Below are 15758 nucleotides of genomic sequence, written 5' to 3'. Positions count from 1 at the left end.
TGAAAAGCCACCATTTTATTTTGATTTGAACACTTCATTCATTGATTATTTAAAGAAAGACAGAAGAGACTATAATTGAAAAGCTTCTGCAATATTTTTCAATGAAACACAACATGCCCATTGCCCACCAACTGTTAGATAAAATGTTCCATCAAATTTCAAAACTATACCCGGTTCACACTACACATTCAAAGAAAGTACGCAAATTCAGAACCTAAATTCAACTACATTTTCTTGATGGATCATATCACTCATGTGAATCCTTAAACGCCGGTTGATCCAAACCCACCTGCACCTCTGACCGTCGCATCCAAATCATCGACCTCAACGACTTCCGGAGTTATAATCTTCTCAACAATCAACTGCGCAATTCGATCTCCAACTTTCACCTCAAAATCAGCATCGGAATGGTTGAACAAAATCACCCCAACTGGACCCCTGTAGTCGGCATCAACAACACCTGCCCCCACGTCAATTGAGTGCTTCCACGCCAGACCAGATCTCGGAGCTACAATTCAAACACTCAGTATCAAATCAAACACTCAATATCATTAACAGTTTGCAAAGTAATCAAATCTGATTACAAAAAAAAACAAATAAATAAACAAATACAATGCTAGGCCTATAGATATAACAAATACAAAATATAGATAAAGTGATCCTAACTACCCGAATAACAAACATAACAGCTTATATACAAAAAGACTAACAAGTGCAAATACTACCAGTTTTTTGGAATATGCTTTTTTGAAATATCGGTTACAAACCATAACTGGAAAATCCATATGTCAATAACCTATGAGGCCGGTTCGATTATTACCCGGTTAACCAATAGAAACCATATAAAATTAAGCTTATTAAAACTAACCGTATAACCTATGTCCATTTAACAGGTTTCTATGTGACCGGTTACTAACCAACCGGTTTCTCCAATGCCAGTTATTAATTGGTTTTCGTTAACCGGCTATGATTTGCACCTCTAGACTAGAGTACCCCTGCATATGTCATTATTATCTCAGTAACAACCATAACATGTATACATAAAAGACTAGAGTACCCCTGTGTATGTCCTAAATATCTCAATAACAACCTACATACATAAAGACTAGAATTCCCTAACATATGTCTTAACAAACTCAATAACAACCCATACACATATGTGCCCATATATATAAAAGTATCAACTGTCTAACAAATATCTTGTCACAACTTTTAAATAAAAATAAAAAAGAGTACCAATTCGAGCATATGTTCCTTGTGGTACAGCTATGCTTAAGTCCGTAGCAACCAGTGCTTTACCTCTTGCCGGTACTTTAGTATCAATTGCACTGGAGGAAATCAAAACAAATATAAAATTTAACAAAAACTCCAAGTATAACTTAAATTAGAAACCCAACACTATAACTGAAATAATAATAAATAATAATAATACCTAGAAAGATCGTAACCAGCGGCGAGTGAGGAGCCTCTGGAAGGTAAAACGGCTTTCTCTGAAAGCTTCTTCACTTTGAAAAGAGGGATTTGGTCATCGTCAACCTTCTGAATCTTTGATGCCGGTTCTTTGACTTCAGGGCTGCCGTTGGTGGTTTGTGCCATTGTTGATACAGACGCTGGTTTTGGATCAACGGTGGAAGAGAGAAGATCGAATTGAAATGGATGAAGATGGTGATAGTGGCAGGCTTTATAATAAGGGTTGAAATTGGGCGCTGAAGAGAGTGAATATGATGGCGCCAAGAGCTCCCGCCATCATGGAACCCTAGAGCAACTAGAGGGGGAAAAAAGGTTAATGACAACCCGAACCCAGTGGTGGCCCAAGGTTCTCGAAGGCCTCAGTCGAACTAAAAAACTGAGGCCTTTTCTCAAATTATTTTAATATACCCTCCCCTCCTCCCGAGTCCCGAGTTTGATACCAATAATAGAATAGCTATAATATTAACTATTTGATAAAGTTCTAATGTATAATGTTCAAGTGTTCAACTAAAAAGCAAAGAGCAAATTAACGTTGTTCTAATCACTAAGTAGCAAATAACAAACAATTCACATAACAAAATAGATAATTATATTTAGATACACTATCTTGAAAGTTTGGCACAATCAATTTAAGGGTTGTAACTTGTAAACCCCTTGGCAATTGGTAACCGGAAGTTTGACCCACAATAAATTTAATTTGAAGGAAACCGAATTCACAGTGACTATTGCGAATTCCTATTTCTATTAATTGCCATTTTCAGTTAATTACAATTTAATTTGATGGATGATTAATTGCAATTTTCATTTTTTGGGCCTCTTGCTTGTTAAAAGTTAAAACTTCCATCGCATAACTAAAAAAAACCCTATTATCTGCTTATTTTCAAAACAATTTTAATAAAATTGGGGCATTTGTTGTTTGGAGGCCTCAAACCCTAGCTTGGCCAATTAAAGCTATTGGGCCGGCCATGCCCAAACCCGTTTGGAAATGATTGAAACCGTAGATTCGGGACCAGTCTGCCATTTTCAGAGTGTCGAACCGGTTTGAAACCGAAACAAGGAACCAGTCTGTACTATTTAAAAAATACAGTCATTTCTAAGCCATTTTAGACCCATTTATGACCGCTTCCTCACTTTTTTGGACCATTTTACCCCCACATGTTAGTAAAATTAGGACTTGGTTATTTAGGTTTGATTACACAACATCTCTATATATAAGAGCATTCTCAACCATCCCTTAAAATCATCTGAGAGAATTTGCAAATTATAGGGTGGAGTTATGAGTGTAAATTAAAGAGTGAAGGAGAGAAAAATATTGATTTTTTTGTAAATTTGGTGAAACTTTTTTTGCGCGTATTTATTTTTTAATATTTGTTGAATTGGTTGTGAGTAGAGGAGAGAGAATACTGTAATGATAAAGGTATAAAAAATATTATTTAATTGAACATGAGAGAGAAATGTAATGATTTTTAGTGTAATTATAGAGATAGAAATGAGAGACCGACTAAGAATGCTCTTAAAAAACACTCTAAAACATACAGTTGCTCAAACTTCTAAAGTCTTAACCCAGTTTTTTCAAATGACAAATAAAAAAAAACGTTGGAATGACTCGTTTGTAAGGTGCTCTTCATAGCCGTGTCTAACACAACTTTAAAAGTTCATGCGACAAAACATTGCCCATTTGCCCGATGTTGTAAGGATTGTCCTTTCGGAACCCGCAACCAAAACTAATTGAAGACTAACACGACAAACAAAAATGTTTTATTGTCAGTTTAGTTTTTTAATCTTAATAATATTAATAATGTTTGTCGTTTATTGATCATTTAAATAAAATATTGTCAGATTTAGTTGTGAACATGTGTTGTGAGTTGTGATCAAACTGAGCAACTAATACTTGTTTATACTAAGTTAAGGAGTTGGTGGTTAAAACGGTTTCCAAAGGCTACCAGAACCTGTCAAGTTCCACAGGTTCGGATATTTGGCCCTTCAAACCAATTCCAAACCGGTTCAGACTATGTTGACTAGGAACCGGTTTGGTTCTAACACGAAGCAGTTTGGGGTTATAAACCGAAATATGACTTCTAGTCATAGTTGGTTTAACTTAGTGTATTTTAAAACAAAATGAACATGCTGCTGTTAAGATTGCTTAAGGGTATGTTTGGCAAAACTAGCTGATAGCTGTTAGCTGTAAGCTGGAAGCTGAAGGCTGGAAGCTGAAAGCTAGAAGTTGGTAGCTATTAGCTGTAGCTTTTAAATATTTAGGTATTTGGCAGAGTAGCAGAAGCTTTTAATAAAACTAGCTGAGTGCCCGCGTGGTGCAGCGGAATGGGCGCACAACAACCGCATAATCAGTGTCGGTACATGATTCACCTGATGACAGTGCATACATAACCTAAATGTAGACGTGTAATTCATGGAAAAATAGTAAGCTTGTAAATGATGTCGAAAATCAAGAAACAAAGCTGAAATATACAGTAATTTTCAAATAGATAATTTTTTTAAACCAACATATTTTGATATGAATCCCTTTCTGAACATGCACTGTTTTAATCTGAAATATGTTCTGACCTGACCCCTTTTGACTCAAAAGCGTACCGACACGAATCGAACTAATTTAACCATTTTTGTATCGACTCGTTCTGACCCTAATTTGGTCTTACACATGACTCAAGTTCATCTGACTCGACTCCTAATTTGGTCTTACTCATGACTCGAGCTCATCTGACTCGACTTTTTACCGATCTTAACCGATAATCACGTAGTATATTAATTTTTTAAAGTTAAAGAAGTATAGCAATATCATACTCAAATTAAAAAGAATAAAATGCTCGTTTTTATGATATAATTTGTTTAAAAAATTATTAACGTGTGAAAAAATTATGGCTCCTAATAAAGTCACGGGGGTAGTTAGTTTTGAATAAGGGTTAAATGTGTAACTATTATATAAATTAACAAAAATTGATATAAGTTCAAGTACCAAACTTGTAAATTCAAATGTAAAAGTTTGTAGAGCTTTTTCTCAAACGCCACCTATAGTAGCGTTTCAATTTAGATCCTCTAAAATCTTTAAGCTCCTCTTATCAAACAATATTTTTTATTAGATAAGAGCTTTTTCTAAAAGCTTGTAGCTTAAAGCCCTTAAAAGCTCCTAAAAGCCCTTTGCCAAACACACCCTAAATCTTTTGACTTGGATAACAAATGGTCGGTGTTCTTTTTTGGTTACGAGATAATACGGTTTCACTAATTCTGTTGTACAAAAGTTACGATTTAACCAATTGAAACTCATGTTAGTTAATGGGCCTTTGTTTTCTTCAACGTAAAAGGGTATCTGAAAACCGACGACTGGCACGCAAATAATGGGTTGTTAGATTAAATTAATCATTAAAGTCTTTATTTAATCTTCTTGTATTTACTTCATTCTTTTTGTATTCCCTCTTTATTGTTATAAATATTGTGCACCCCTAATTTGTGGGTATGCCGGTCAATGTTCACATGGTATCATCTGCCATCTGATCCTCTCCCTAACTCTAATTTCTCTTGCTTTTCTCTACCATCTCCCATGGCCTCCTCTTCCTCTTCCTCATATAGCTCTCTCCAAATGAACTCTGCTTCACACATGCTAACAATCAAACTGACTTCATCAACCTACCTGTATTGGAAGAATCAAATGCTTCCTTTACTCTCCTTTCAAAACTTACTACACCATGTTGACGAATCCGCCGTCACTCCGACTGCTAAAATAACCTAGGGAGAAAAATTGGTCCCCAATCCCAAATATGGAATATGCGGACTGGCTTGCCGCATACCAAAAGACTGTTATCCTTCTCAATGCATCTCTATCTGAGGAGGCAATTCTCGGATTCACTTCGGCCCGCCAGATTTGGGTTGCTTTTGAAACGGCTTATAGCAATACTTCTATGGAACGGGTACAAAATCTTCGTGATCGACTCTGACAAACTGTCAAAGGTACCTCCTCGGTTTACGAATTTGGCCGTAAGCTTAAGCTTTTGTGTGATCAGCTCTCGGCGGTGGGCGACCGGTGGAAGAACCTGATAAACTCCATTGGTTCCTGTGTGGTTTAGGCCCTCAATTTGAAGGCTTCTCGACCACCACTCGTGCCATCAAACCACCGCCTCCTTTTCAGGACCTGCTAGTTCAAGCGGAGAGTCATGAACTCTTTCTCCGCTCACTTCATGGGCCTGGTACTCCAACCGTCGCCTTCAACTCTCAAACCTCTAGGCCCCCCTCTTCTATGGGACGTGGAGGCCGGTCTAACCATGGACGTTCCTCAGGTTTTCGTGGTCGAGGACGTCGACCTTCCTACTGCCAATGGTGTCGCAAGGAAGGTCACGTAGCTACTCAATGTCCTTCCCTTGCATCTCTTGCTTCTCAGTCTCGCTGATGCTGATTTAGCAAAGGCCTTTCTAGCACAATGTCATGTCACCTCGTTTGGACCCGATTGGTGTGTCGATTCGGATGCCACCGACCACATGACACCTTCTCCGAATTCCATCCATAAAGTTGTCCCTCACCCTGGTGATACCAAGGTCACCTTTGGAAACGGTAAGTCGCTTGCTGTTTCGCACATTGGTCAAACCAAAATATCTGATCAAATTTTCCTTAATGATGTTTTGGTAGTACCTAATTTAACAAAAAATCTATTATCAATTAGCAAACTCACTTCTGATAATCCTTTGGACGTATTACTCTCACATCCCAACTTTTATATTCAGGATCGAAGCACTGAATAGGTGCTAGCCCAAGGTCGCTGTGAAGATGGCTTATATGTGTTACACACCGGACCGCGGGCATTTTTTGCTAATTATAGCACTCCTTTAAAAGCTTCATTTGAACTTTGGCACCTAAGCTTGGGACATGTGTCGTTTGACACTATTTTGTATTTAAATAAAATGAAGTGCTTATCAGTTACTTCAGTTCTTCCCAAACCTATTATATGCCCTTCTTGTGAGTTATCTAAAGGACACTGTTTATACTTTGAACTTAATGACAAACATGCACTTGAACCATTAGATTTAATCCATTGTGACTTGTGGGGCCCATCTTCGGTAACGTCGGTTAATAATTACCGGTACTATGCAATTTTTGTGGATGATTTTTCTCGGTTTACGTGGTTCTATCCGCTAAAAACGAAGTCAGGGTTTCATACAATTTTATCTATTTTCATGAAGTTTGTGCAAACTCAATTCTCCCGTAAAATAAAAGTTTTTCAAAGTGACGGCAGTACGGAGTTTGTAAATCAACATGTGAAACACTTATTTGAGTCTAATGGCACGCTTCATCAATTATCTTGCCCATACACTCCATAACAAAAACGGTCGAGTTGAACGAAATAATCGACATGTGGTTGAAACTGGTCTGGCTATGTTATTTACTGGGCATGTACCTCCTACTTATTGGTTTGAAGCATTTAGCACAACTATTTATACCATTAATCGGCTTCCCACCAAGATTTTGGATGGAAAATCACCTTTCGAGCTTCTTTTTTCTCGAAAGCCCATTTATAATAATTTTCGTGCCTTTGCTTGTTGTGTCTATCCCTACACTCGTGACTATTCTGCCAACAAGCTTGCTTCACGCAGCATTCCATGTATTTTTATGGGATATCGTTCCCTATATAAAGGGTATAAATGTCTCGATCCATCCACTTATCGCACCTATATTACACAGCATGCTCGCTTTGATGAACGAGTCTTTCCATTTAAACATGATGGTTATGAGGACAATTGTAATTCACTACCCTTGCAAACCTTCTTGGACCACTCTTACCAGATACAACCTACACACCATTCCCAAGCCGCCCAACCTACATCTTCACATAACTCTCTCACCAATCCTAACCCACCAACCCCTTGTGGTCACTATTGTGACCCACTTCCATTTTCCAAACCCAATCTACAACCTAATACTCATACATCCATACCCCAACCCTTTACACCACCAGGCTCTCCCTCCTTTAGGCCTGCTGTCACGACCCACATAGGTCAACCTGACTCTTTAAATATTCCACTTAACTCAACAGCTTCAACTGATGCTCCCAATGAACTCCCATCCTCTATCACTTCTAATTCTCCTGTTGAGTATGCCACTGAACCGACTGCCCCACCGGCTCCTCTTTCAAGCACATCCACTCGCCCCATGGTGACTCGAGCCAAATCTGGAATATTCAAACCTAAACATCGGGCTGAATTGGCCCACACTAAGTCTCCAGTCTCCTCGACTGAACCTAAAGGAATTAAATCTGCCGCTAAACACCCTCATTGGATGGAAGCTATGGACAAAGAAATTAATGCCCTTTACAATAATAATACATGAACATTAGTGTCCCGTCCAAAAACCCACAACATAGTTGGTTCCAAATGGCTATTTCACACGAAGTATCGTTCGGATGGAACAGTGGATCGACATAAGGCTAGGCTCGTGGCTCAAGGATTTAGCCAAACACATGGTCTTGATTACTCCCACACATTTAGTCCTGTTGTGAAAGCCTCTACTATTCGTGTAGTTTTATCCTTAGCCGTCATTCATAATTGGAGGTTACATTAACTTGATGTTAATAATGCGTTTCTGCATGGAAATCTAAATGAGGTAGTCTTCATGGAACAACCACCTGGTTTTGTTGACTGTCGATTCCTCGATCATGTATGCCGGCTAAATAAAGCTCTTTGTAGGCTAAAACAAGCACCTCGTGCTTGGTTTCATCGACTCAGCACCTTCCCTCTAAGTAATGATATTTCGTGTAGCAAGGCTGACACATCATTATTTGTGTTCAAAAGAGATACATGCATTATGTATCTCTTAGTTTACGTTGATGACTTAATCTTGGCCGGAAATAATGATATGATTATGACCTCCTTTATTTATTGTTTACACAAGGATTTTGTGATCAAAGATCTTGGTAGTTTGAACTACTTTCTTGGACTTGAGGTCACCTATACCACTGAAGGGCTCTTTTTAAGCCAATCCAAATATGCACGAGATAAACTTGAGCGGGCTACACTTCTCAATTGAAAGCCTGTTCATACACCATCGGCTGCAAATGAGTCGTTTTGTATTGATGGTGAACCATATGTCGACCCTACTCGCTACCGGTCTTTTGTAGGTGCCTTATAATATCTGACAATCACTCGTCCCAACATCTCCTACGCGGTAAATCAGGTCAGCCAGTTTCTGCAACATCTGACCACCGCTCACTTTCAGAGTGTTAAACAAATTCTTCGCTATGTCAGAGCCACGCTTAACTACGGTCTCACGTTTTCTAGACCGACTCATACTACCATTCTTGGAAACTTGGGCGCCGATTGGGCTAGATGTATTGACACTCGTTGTTCCACGTATGGTTACTCCATCTTCTTGGGTGGTAATCTTGTTTCCTGGAGTGCCAAGAAACAACCTACTGTTTCCCGTTCAAGTTGTGAATCAGAATATCGGACCATGGCCAATAATGCTGCTGAGATTATTTGGATCACACACTTACTTCGTGAGCTTCATGCTCTCCCACTGGATCGACCAACCCTACTGTGTGATAATAAAAGCGCCCTGTTTCACACCCAAAATCTGGTTGCTCATAAGAGGGCTAAACAAATTGAACTAGACTACCATTTCATTCGGGAACTTGTCTCATCTGGAAGGCTATATACAAAGTTTGTTCCGACCAAGCTTCAGGTTGTGGATATATTCACTAAGAGCCTCTCTCGTCCTTAGTTTCAATTCTTTCGCCCGATGCTTGGTCTCGGTCCGCCACTGTCTCGCTTGAGGGGGGATGTTAGATTAAATTAATAATTAAAGTCTTTGTTTAATCTTCTTGTATTTACTTTACATTTACTTTGTATTTACTTCATTCTTTTTGTATTCCCTCTTTATTGTTATAAATATTGTGCACCACTAATTTGTGGGTATGCTAGTTAATATTCACATCGGTTAACCGATGAAGTTGGTTCTGTTGCCGGGTATGCATAGATGAACAGATTCACCAACACACATCATTGTGATTCAACATCCAATGTTCATCTTCTCAGCCCCTTTTATTGTTCTTCACCATTTTTGTAGGTAATTTATTTATTACTTTATAGGTTTGTGTATAAATGAATTGATTGGAGCTAACTAACTTGGCTGAACACATGACGAATCAGAAGTACTGATTTGGTTGATTGTATTGTAGAACAAATGCAACATATATTGACGTATTTGATTATGCTTGTCGTCTGATATGATAATAGGTCGTGTGAATTATAGAATGGATAAGGCCTTAAGGCTTCATATATTTAGTGGTTTGGGCTCGATATATATCTACTTCTTTATTACATATCGGGTTTCGATTATTACTTCTTTTTCAAACAAGATCAATGTTGTAAAAGTCGCTAGGCGGTCCCTAGGCGGCCGACCCCCTTGGAGGGAGTACTCGGAGTACTCGGATATGATAAATATAAAGAAAATTAGATTTTGGGTAATATATATATATATATTTCAAATATCATAAGTTTACTAATATTTATAACAAAATAAATGAATATCAATACAAATAAGAGAAATACATTTTTAAACACTAAATTATTCTAAAAAATGTTATTTATTAATTAAAAATAATGATATTCATTCTTTAATATTATAGAAATACGAATTATGTTGTATTTTTTAAGTCAAAATAGACCCAAGTTAACCGACTAGATGTGATTCAGGCTAATGTTGACCACCTTTGACCATTTTTTGGTAACTAGGCGGAGTTAAAGAAACTATCCTCGGCACTATACCTTGTAGCGAGTACTCAGAGAGTACTCGGCCTTGTAGGCCTACTTTTACAACATTGAACAAGATAACCCGAGACCGACCCGATAACCAAATTTGGAAAAATCCAGGACCGATTATATCTACTATACATTAGGGTCGGGCCGGTTTAGTCCTTTTTTGGTCCGGTTATACGAGTAATTTCGGGTCGAACCGAAATCTGCACACCCCTAGTTTGTAGTAGTAATCATTGCTTTCTTTTCTCTTCCCACCACTCAAATAGACACCTTCCTTACACTTCCTCACTCCAGTTAAGTTCCTTGAATTCAATCAATACATGACACAAAACGAAGGAAAAATGTTAATGCACATTGAAGATCTTCGGATAGCCGGCTTACAGATAAAAGATTGCAATTGAATTTTGGAACATATAAAAACCCTTTTATTATAGAACCATTTGGGAGAGTGTGATTTCCTCTCCCTTCTACCGATATAAAATCGCCATTTGGTATGGTGACAGGTAATTCATGAATAGTTTTTAATCTTTCTTCGAGCCATTCGTTTATGTGGGTTAAATGCTCAGTAACACCCGAGTCTATAACATTTGTTTATGTATGCTTAGTAGCAATCAGTGATGCCTTATCTTCACTTCAATTGAGTAGGCTTTACCTCCAAAATGATGCAAGAATTGTTGATATTGCTCCCCATTAAGTCCCGATATAGGACTTGAATCTCCAATGACAAAGGCTACCTTGGCTTTCTGTTCAAATATGTATTGGTCAGGCATGGTGGTTGCATTGAGCATGGTGGTTTTTGGTTTATCCCGACCATGGTGAATGGAGATGGTTGGTAGGGTTGAGTTAGGATCGAGCATGTGACTCTGATACCGTAAAGAGTTTGATACTTTGATGTATAGATATTCTATTCAAAAGGCTTACAAGGGATATAAATAATAAGGGAAACGCCTATACATGAAAAATATAATAACGATGGTTTAGTATCTCAATTAAAGGTTAAAAATAAGATCCCAATAGAATTAGACTAATTCATTTTTGTTATAACGCTACTACTCCATTTAGAGTAATTACAAAAATGGAATCGCGTGGACGTTTTTCTTCACTTTGTTTCATGGTTAGGTTTTTGAACTTTACTATTGACAATCTATAGAATTGTCATTTTAAATACTCGATTGATATCAAAGAATTTGTTTAGTTCGTATGGTTATTGCTAGTAAAATTTATTTTTAGTTGTTATGTTTAAGGATGACAAACCATCAAATCCCCCTTTTATCTTTATATGTACCCATAATTGCCTGTTATAATTGTATTCCCTTCAAATTTCTTACTAACTAGTCACCCTTAATTCAAAACACTCTTAAAATATCTTCCTTGAAATATCTCTTTCAGAAAGGGTTACTCTTTGACGATGAAACATGGTATATTATTGTATGACGACATGGGTATGTTAGGTTTTGACTTTTGACATATCTAACAAGGAATCTTTTATCTAACCCCCCTATAATGTTTTACCATCTACCACTCAATTTGTGTAATCTACAATATGAGTGGGTTAGGTTTAGTCGCTTACCATTCAAAACATTTTTCAAGTTTATTATGAAGATGAATCATGAATTGTGTTATCTACTGAGTTTATTTATGATTTATGTGTCTACATTTATTGTTTTTGGTTTATTTAGTCCCATACTCATGATTTGGAAATTAACGTTTTTTTTTATTACAAGCAACTTTTTTTTGAAAGGTTACAAGCAACTAGAATTTAGAATTTTTATCATGTTTCTCAACTTTAAGTAACATGACCGATGGATCCATTCGTCTCAAAGTTTCAAATTTAATATTTATTTAGTGTCCGTACATCGGTACATGCCATAAGATAGAGTTCGTGGGCACACAAGGTTAGACATGGTACAAAATGAGGTTTTTAGGTAAATGTTAGGAGTGACTAGTAATCAGATAGAATAAGTGAGAGGAGATTAATATGGTTTGGACATGTAAAGAGGAGGCAGACAACTACGCCAGCTAGAGTAGCGGAATTAGCATAATTTGTTAGATTTACACCTTTCTAAGAATATGGTCCATAATAGGCGCTCATGGAGACACAAGATTAAGGTTAAGGATTTCCAGAAGATGATACTCTTGTGTCTTAGCTTTGTCTTAAGACTTAGATTCTCCTTATCTTAGTTGAATTTAGCAAATGTATATCTTCTTGATTATATGACCTATATGTTGTTTATGATGATTATGTGTGTTCCTATTATACTATATTACTCGTACACTACTTTTTTATTGGTAACTCTCATCTCTATAGCTTCATTTATGTATGTTTGTATGCTATTTGTTTTGGAGTTGAAGACACTCTTAAAACAACATCTCTATCTCCATGGATACAAATAAGGTTTATTTATATTCCATCATCCCAGACCCTTAAAGTATTTACTATTTACCTTGTACGATTGTTGTTTAAATTGTTTATTTAGTGCCCGGGCATAACATAAAAGACCTATTATAACACATAAAAGGAAATTTACGAGGCCAAGTCAAGTTACCAATATTCCATTATTATTATAATAACTTATAACATATCATGTATAAAACTTGGCCCTGTCACAAAAAGGGCTAGTTCACCACACTTCACTCAGTATTCGGTAAAGTGAAACTTTTTAATACATGCCGACATTTTATCAAACACTTACCTAAACAATTGCCTTCCTGCCGACACCATGCCTCAACCTCTTCCTTCTTCCTCCCAAATCCTACACACCCAAAATTTTTGTTAATTAATCAAATACCAACTTTTAAGGTTAATTAACATGTAATCGAAAACAAACCGAATTGAGAGGCAACGGATCAACATCCACCGAAACCAACGACATCTTCGCAATCTCCGAAACCGCTGCGTTTCTCACTTCCGCGACATCGCTAGTCAAATGCTCGTACGCCGCCTCGAACGCTTCTCGCCAGAACCTCGGCAACGAAGTCGTTTTGCTGTGCGTGTACTCGTTCCAAAACCTTCGAACGAGTTTCTCTCGCTCCTCTACTTCCTAAATTATTCACAAAATTACACTCAGATTCAATTCAATTGAATTTGAGATCGATTCAAGAACAAATTGATATAACTAAAAAAACCCGAAGATTGGATAAGTCCCTAATATTATTATTTATAAAACACAAACGACATTTGACCTAACGGTATCAAAGTATTAAAAAAGACACTAGAAAAAAATAAAAATAAAACGCCATTAAAAATAATTAATCGGAAATATAACTCAAACACCTGTTTTTCACTGTAGCATTATCATCTATTATTTTACTTATAATGTTAACTCAAACTTAGCTAACTGGGTATCGTACCAGGATATCGAGGTCGCGAACAGGCGAATCGAAGGAACCGGAAAGGGGGTTACTATCGTTACCGGCGGCGGACCATTTTAAAGTGACGGATCCGGTGAACATGGACCATAACGCTAGCAGCAAGATGGCGGTAATAGCCCAGAACTTGTATCGAGTTTTGCTGAACAAATTGGTGGCGTTGGTGTTGGTGTTGGTGTTGGGTGTTAAGGAGTCTTTCTTGGGTGGTTCGGCGTCATTCATTTCTGATTGATTTAGTCCGTGAATGAATCGGGATTGAGAATGGAATGAAGGTGAAATTGAGTGGTTGGAAGGAAATTAAATTCAGTGTGGACTGGTTGAAAAATGAAAACTGCTGGGTGCCTGCTGGTCCACACTTCAATGGTGTCGGTTGTTTTTCTTAATTTTATATAAATATTTAATCTAATTAATAATGGAGATATCTATTGTAATTAATTCGAAAAATTCTCCTTTTAAACTAAGTCTTGCAAGGTTGTTAGTTTGGATTTCAAGTCCACCCGACTTTTTGTCTCACTGCGTGTTACGTCAAAGAATTTTGCTATTGTAGCGCCACAAAGACTGTCAAGTGACAGTCGGTGGTATGATTTCCTATAAGAATGCCTAAGTCAAACTCTGAAGCACTTGTGGATCGATTAAGGCAACATAGTCTGGACAAGTTGGAGAGTGTGGCAGCATAAGAGCAGTCACATTCAATTCTCTCTCTCTAAATCCAAAATTAAACTAAAAATCATTATATTTTATCTCTCTTCTCAATTAAATAATATTTTTATACTTTTATCATTATCATTTTTCTTTCCTTCACTCACAACCACTTACAAAATATATTAAAAAATTATATGGTGTGAACAATAACTTTTCAAATATACAGAATAATCACTATATTTCTTTCTCCTTCACTCACAACACCTTAAATATAACAATTCAAGTTTTTCCGTATATCATTTTGTAACCGTTACCCGACCTATTTGCGGGCCCGGGCTATCCCATCAATAAATTTTCCGTACTTATCGAGTTTAATCAATTGTTATATTATTTTTCTAATTTTTTTATATATTTATAACTTTCATACTTTGGCAAAAATTACCCAAACAAAAACTCTTATCTCTTTATGCATCCATTTTCAACCCTAGGGTCTAAAGTGCAAATTTATCTTATAACCCATCAAGAATCTGGTTAAACCAGGATCCGAACCCGATACCCATACCCATTTTAATATACCCGATTTCAATTGAGTTGCCTTGGACCTCAATTCTCGTTGTGTTTATGGAAATTGGATCTACATTATGCTTGTTTAATCAGCCTTACGGACAAATTAATTAAGCAATTCGATCACTATGATTCGTTCTACCATATCTGACCTAGCCGACACCAAATCAGACTTGTATTACAAGCAAACGAGTATATAAATTCAATTAACTTCTTATATACATCTATTTATACATCTCGAATCCCTTGTAAAGTTGTGTTTATTTAATGTTTCGGTTTAGTTTGTGTTTTGTTAATCTTTTACCCCCTCCGTCCCATTATAAGTGTCCTACTTTGATTTTTCAAGTTTTTCTTATTTAACTTTGACCGGCAATATTTTTGTTTGTGTTATATAATACTTGATGTAAAATATATAAATGGATTGGGTTTTAAATGTATTTTACATTGATATAATTTTCATCAAGTATTATATGACACGAACAAACAAATTTACGGTTAAAGTTGCAAAAGAAAGACTTGAAAAGTCCAAATAGGACACTTATAATGGGACGGAGGGAGTATTATTTAAGGTTTTGAGTCAAGTATTTCATATTTATCATGTTTTGAATCGTTTGGTGTCTTGCATGTTAAGCTTTAATTCTTTCTATCATTTTATGCGAAGTTTATGTTCGTTTTGCTCGTTAATGATTACATGATAGTTCACTTAGAGTTTTGATTTGTTTTCATGTAGATGGTGGCTTGTGAGTCAAGGAAAAGAAGGCCTAGAAGGTTCCAATCGTTACTTGGAGTTTAAGGAAGAAGAGATATCAAGATTTTACAAGATATTTAATAAAATAAAAAAAAAGAAAAAATCCCATCCTGAAGTGCGTCGGCCGCGCGACCGGGGAAGCCAAGGCCTGTCGCGCGGCATCTAGGGCTTCTGATCTGCGATATTTACAAGTTAAGGCCCAGTTCGCG

General features: G+C 36.9%; 2 protein-coding genes across 2 annotated transcripts; both read right to left on the bottom strand.

Annotated features, from left to right (window-relative positions):
• Positions 1–42: 42 nt before the first annotated feature.
• Positions 43–1668, bottom strand: LOC143584119 (deoxyuridine 5'-triphosphate nucleotidohydrolase-like). The gene is made up of 3 exons (XM_077066240.1): positions 1433–1668; positions 1237–1328; positions 43–508 (listed from the first exon to the last, which is right to left on the bottom strand). The coding sequence occupies exons 1-3, from the start codon at positions 1594–1596 to the stop codon at positions 264–266; spliced, it is 501 nt and encodes a 166-aa protein (XP_076922355.1). The 5' UTR covers positions 1597–1668; the 3' UTR covers positions 43–263.
• An 11120-nt stretch (positions 1669–12788) lies between these two features.
• Positions 12789–13852, bottom strand: LOC143584109 (uncharacterized). Its single transcript, XM_077066236.1, has 3 exons — positions 13578–13852; positions 13055–13267; positions 12789–12979 (listed from the first exon to the last, which is right to left on the bottom strand). Exons 1-3 carry the CDS (start codon positions 13815–13817, stop codon positions 12920–12922), a joined length of 513 nt encoding a protein of 170 aa, XP_076922351.1. The 5' UTR covers positions 13818–13852; the 3' UTR covers positions 12789–12919.
• Between the last annotated feature and the right edge of the window lie 1906 nt (positions 13853–15758).

This window comes from Bidens hawaiensis, unplaced genomic scaffold (genome assembly GCF_021521415.1).
Source record: "Bidens hawaiensis isolate Kalapana, Puna unplaced genomic scaffold, B.hawaiensis_p1.1 tig00001521_1, whole genome shotgun sequence".
NCBI classification, from domain to species: Eukaryota; Viridiplantae; Streptophyta; class Magnoliopsida; order Asterales; family Asteraceae; genus Bidens; species Bidens hawaiensis.
Note: the sequence above shows the minus strand (reverse complement) of the source record. Positions and strands in the feature narration are given on the sequence as shown.

Excerpts from the sequence above, each read along its gene's own strand:
- LOC143584119 (XM_077066240.1), bottom strand. The coding sequence starts at position 1,596 with ATGGCACAAACCACCAACGGCAGCCCTGAAGTCAAAGAACCGGCATCA. Across the intron at positions 1,329-1,432 it reads GCTGGTTACGATCTTTCTAG|TGCAATTGATACTAAAGTAC; the intron begins GTATTATTATTA and ends GATTTCCTCCAG. Across the intron at positions 509-1,236 it reads AGGAACATATGCTCGAATTG|CTCCGAGATCTGGTCTGGCG; the intron begins GTACTCTTTTTT and ends TTTGAATTGTAG.
- LOC143584109 (XM_077066236.1), bottom strand. The coding sequence starts at position 13,817 with ATGAATGACGCCGAACCACCCAAGAAAGACTCCTTAACACCCAACACC. Across the intron at positions 13,268-13,577 it reads TTCGCGACCTCGATATCCTG|GAAGTAGAGGAGCGAGAGAA; the intron begins GTACGATACCCA and ends TGAATAATTTAG. Across the intron at positions 12,980-13,054 it reads ATCCGTTGCCTCTCAATTCG|GATTTGGGAGGAAGAAGGAA; the intron begins GTTTGTTTTCGA and ends TTGGGTGTGTAG.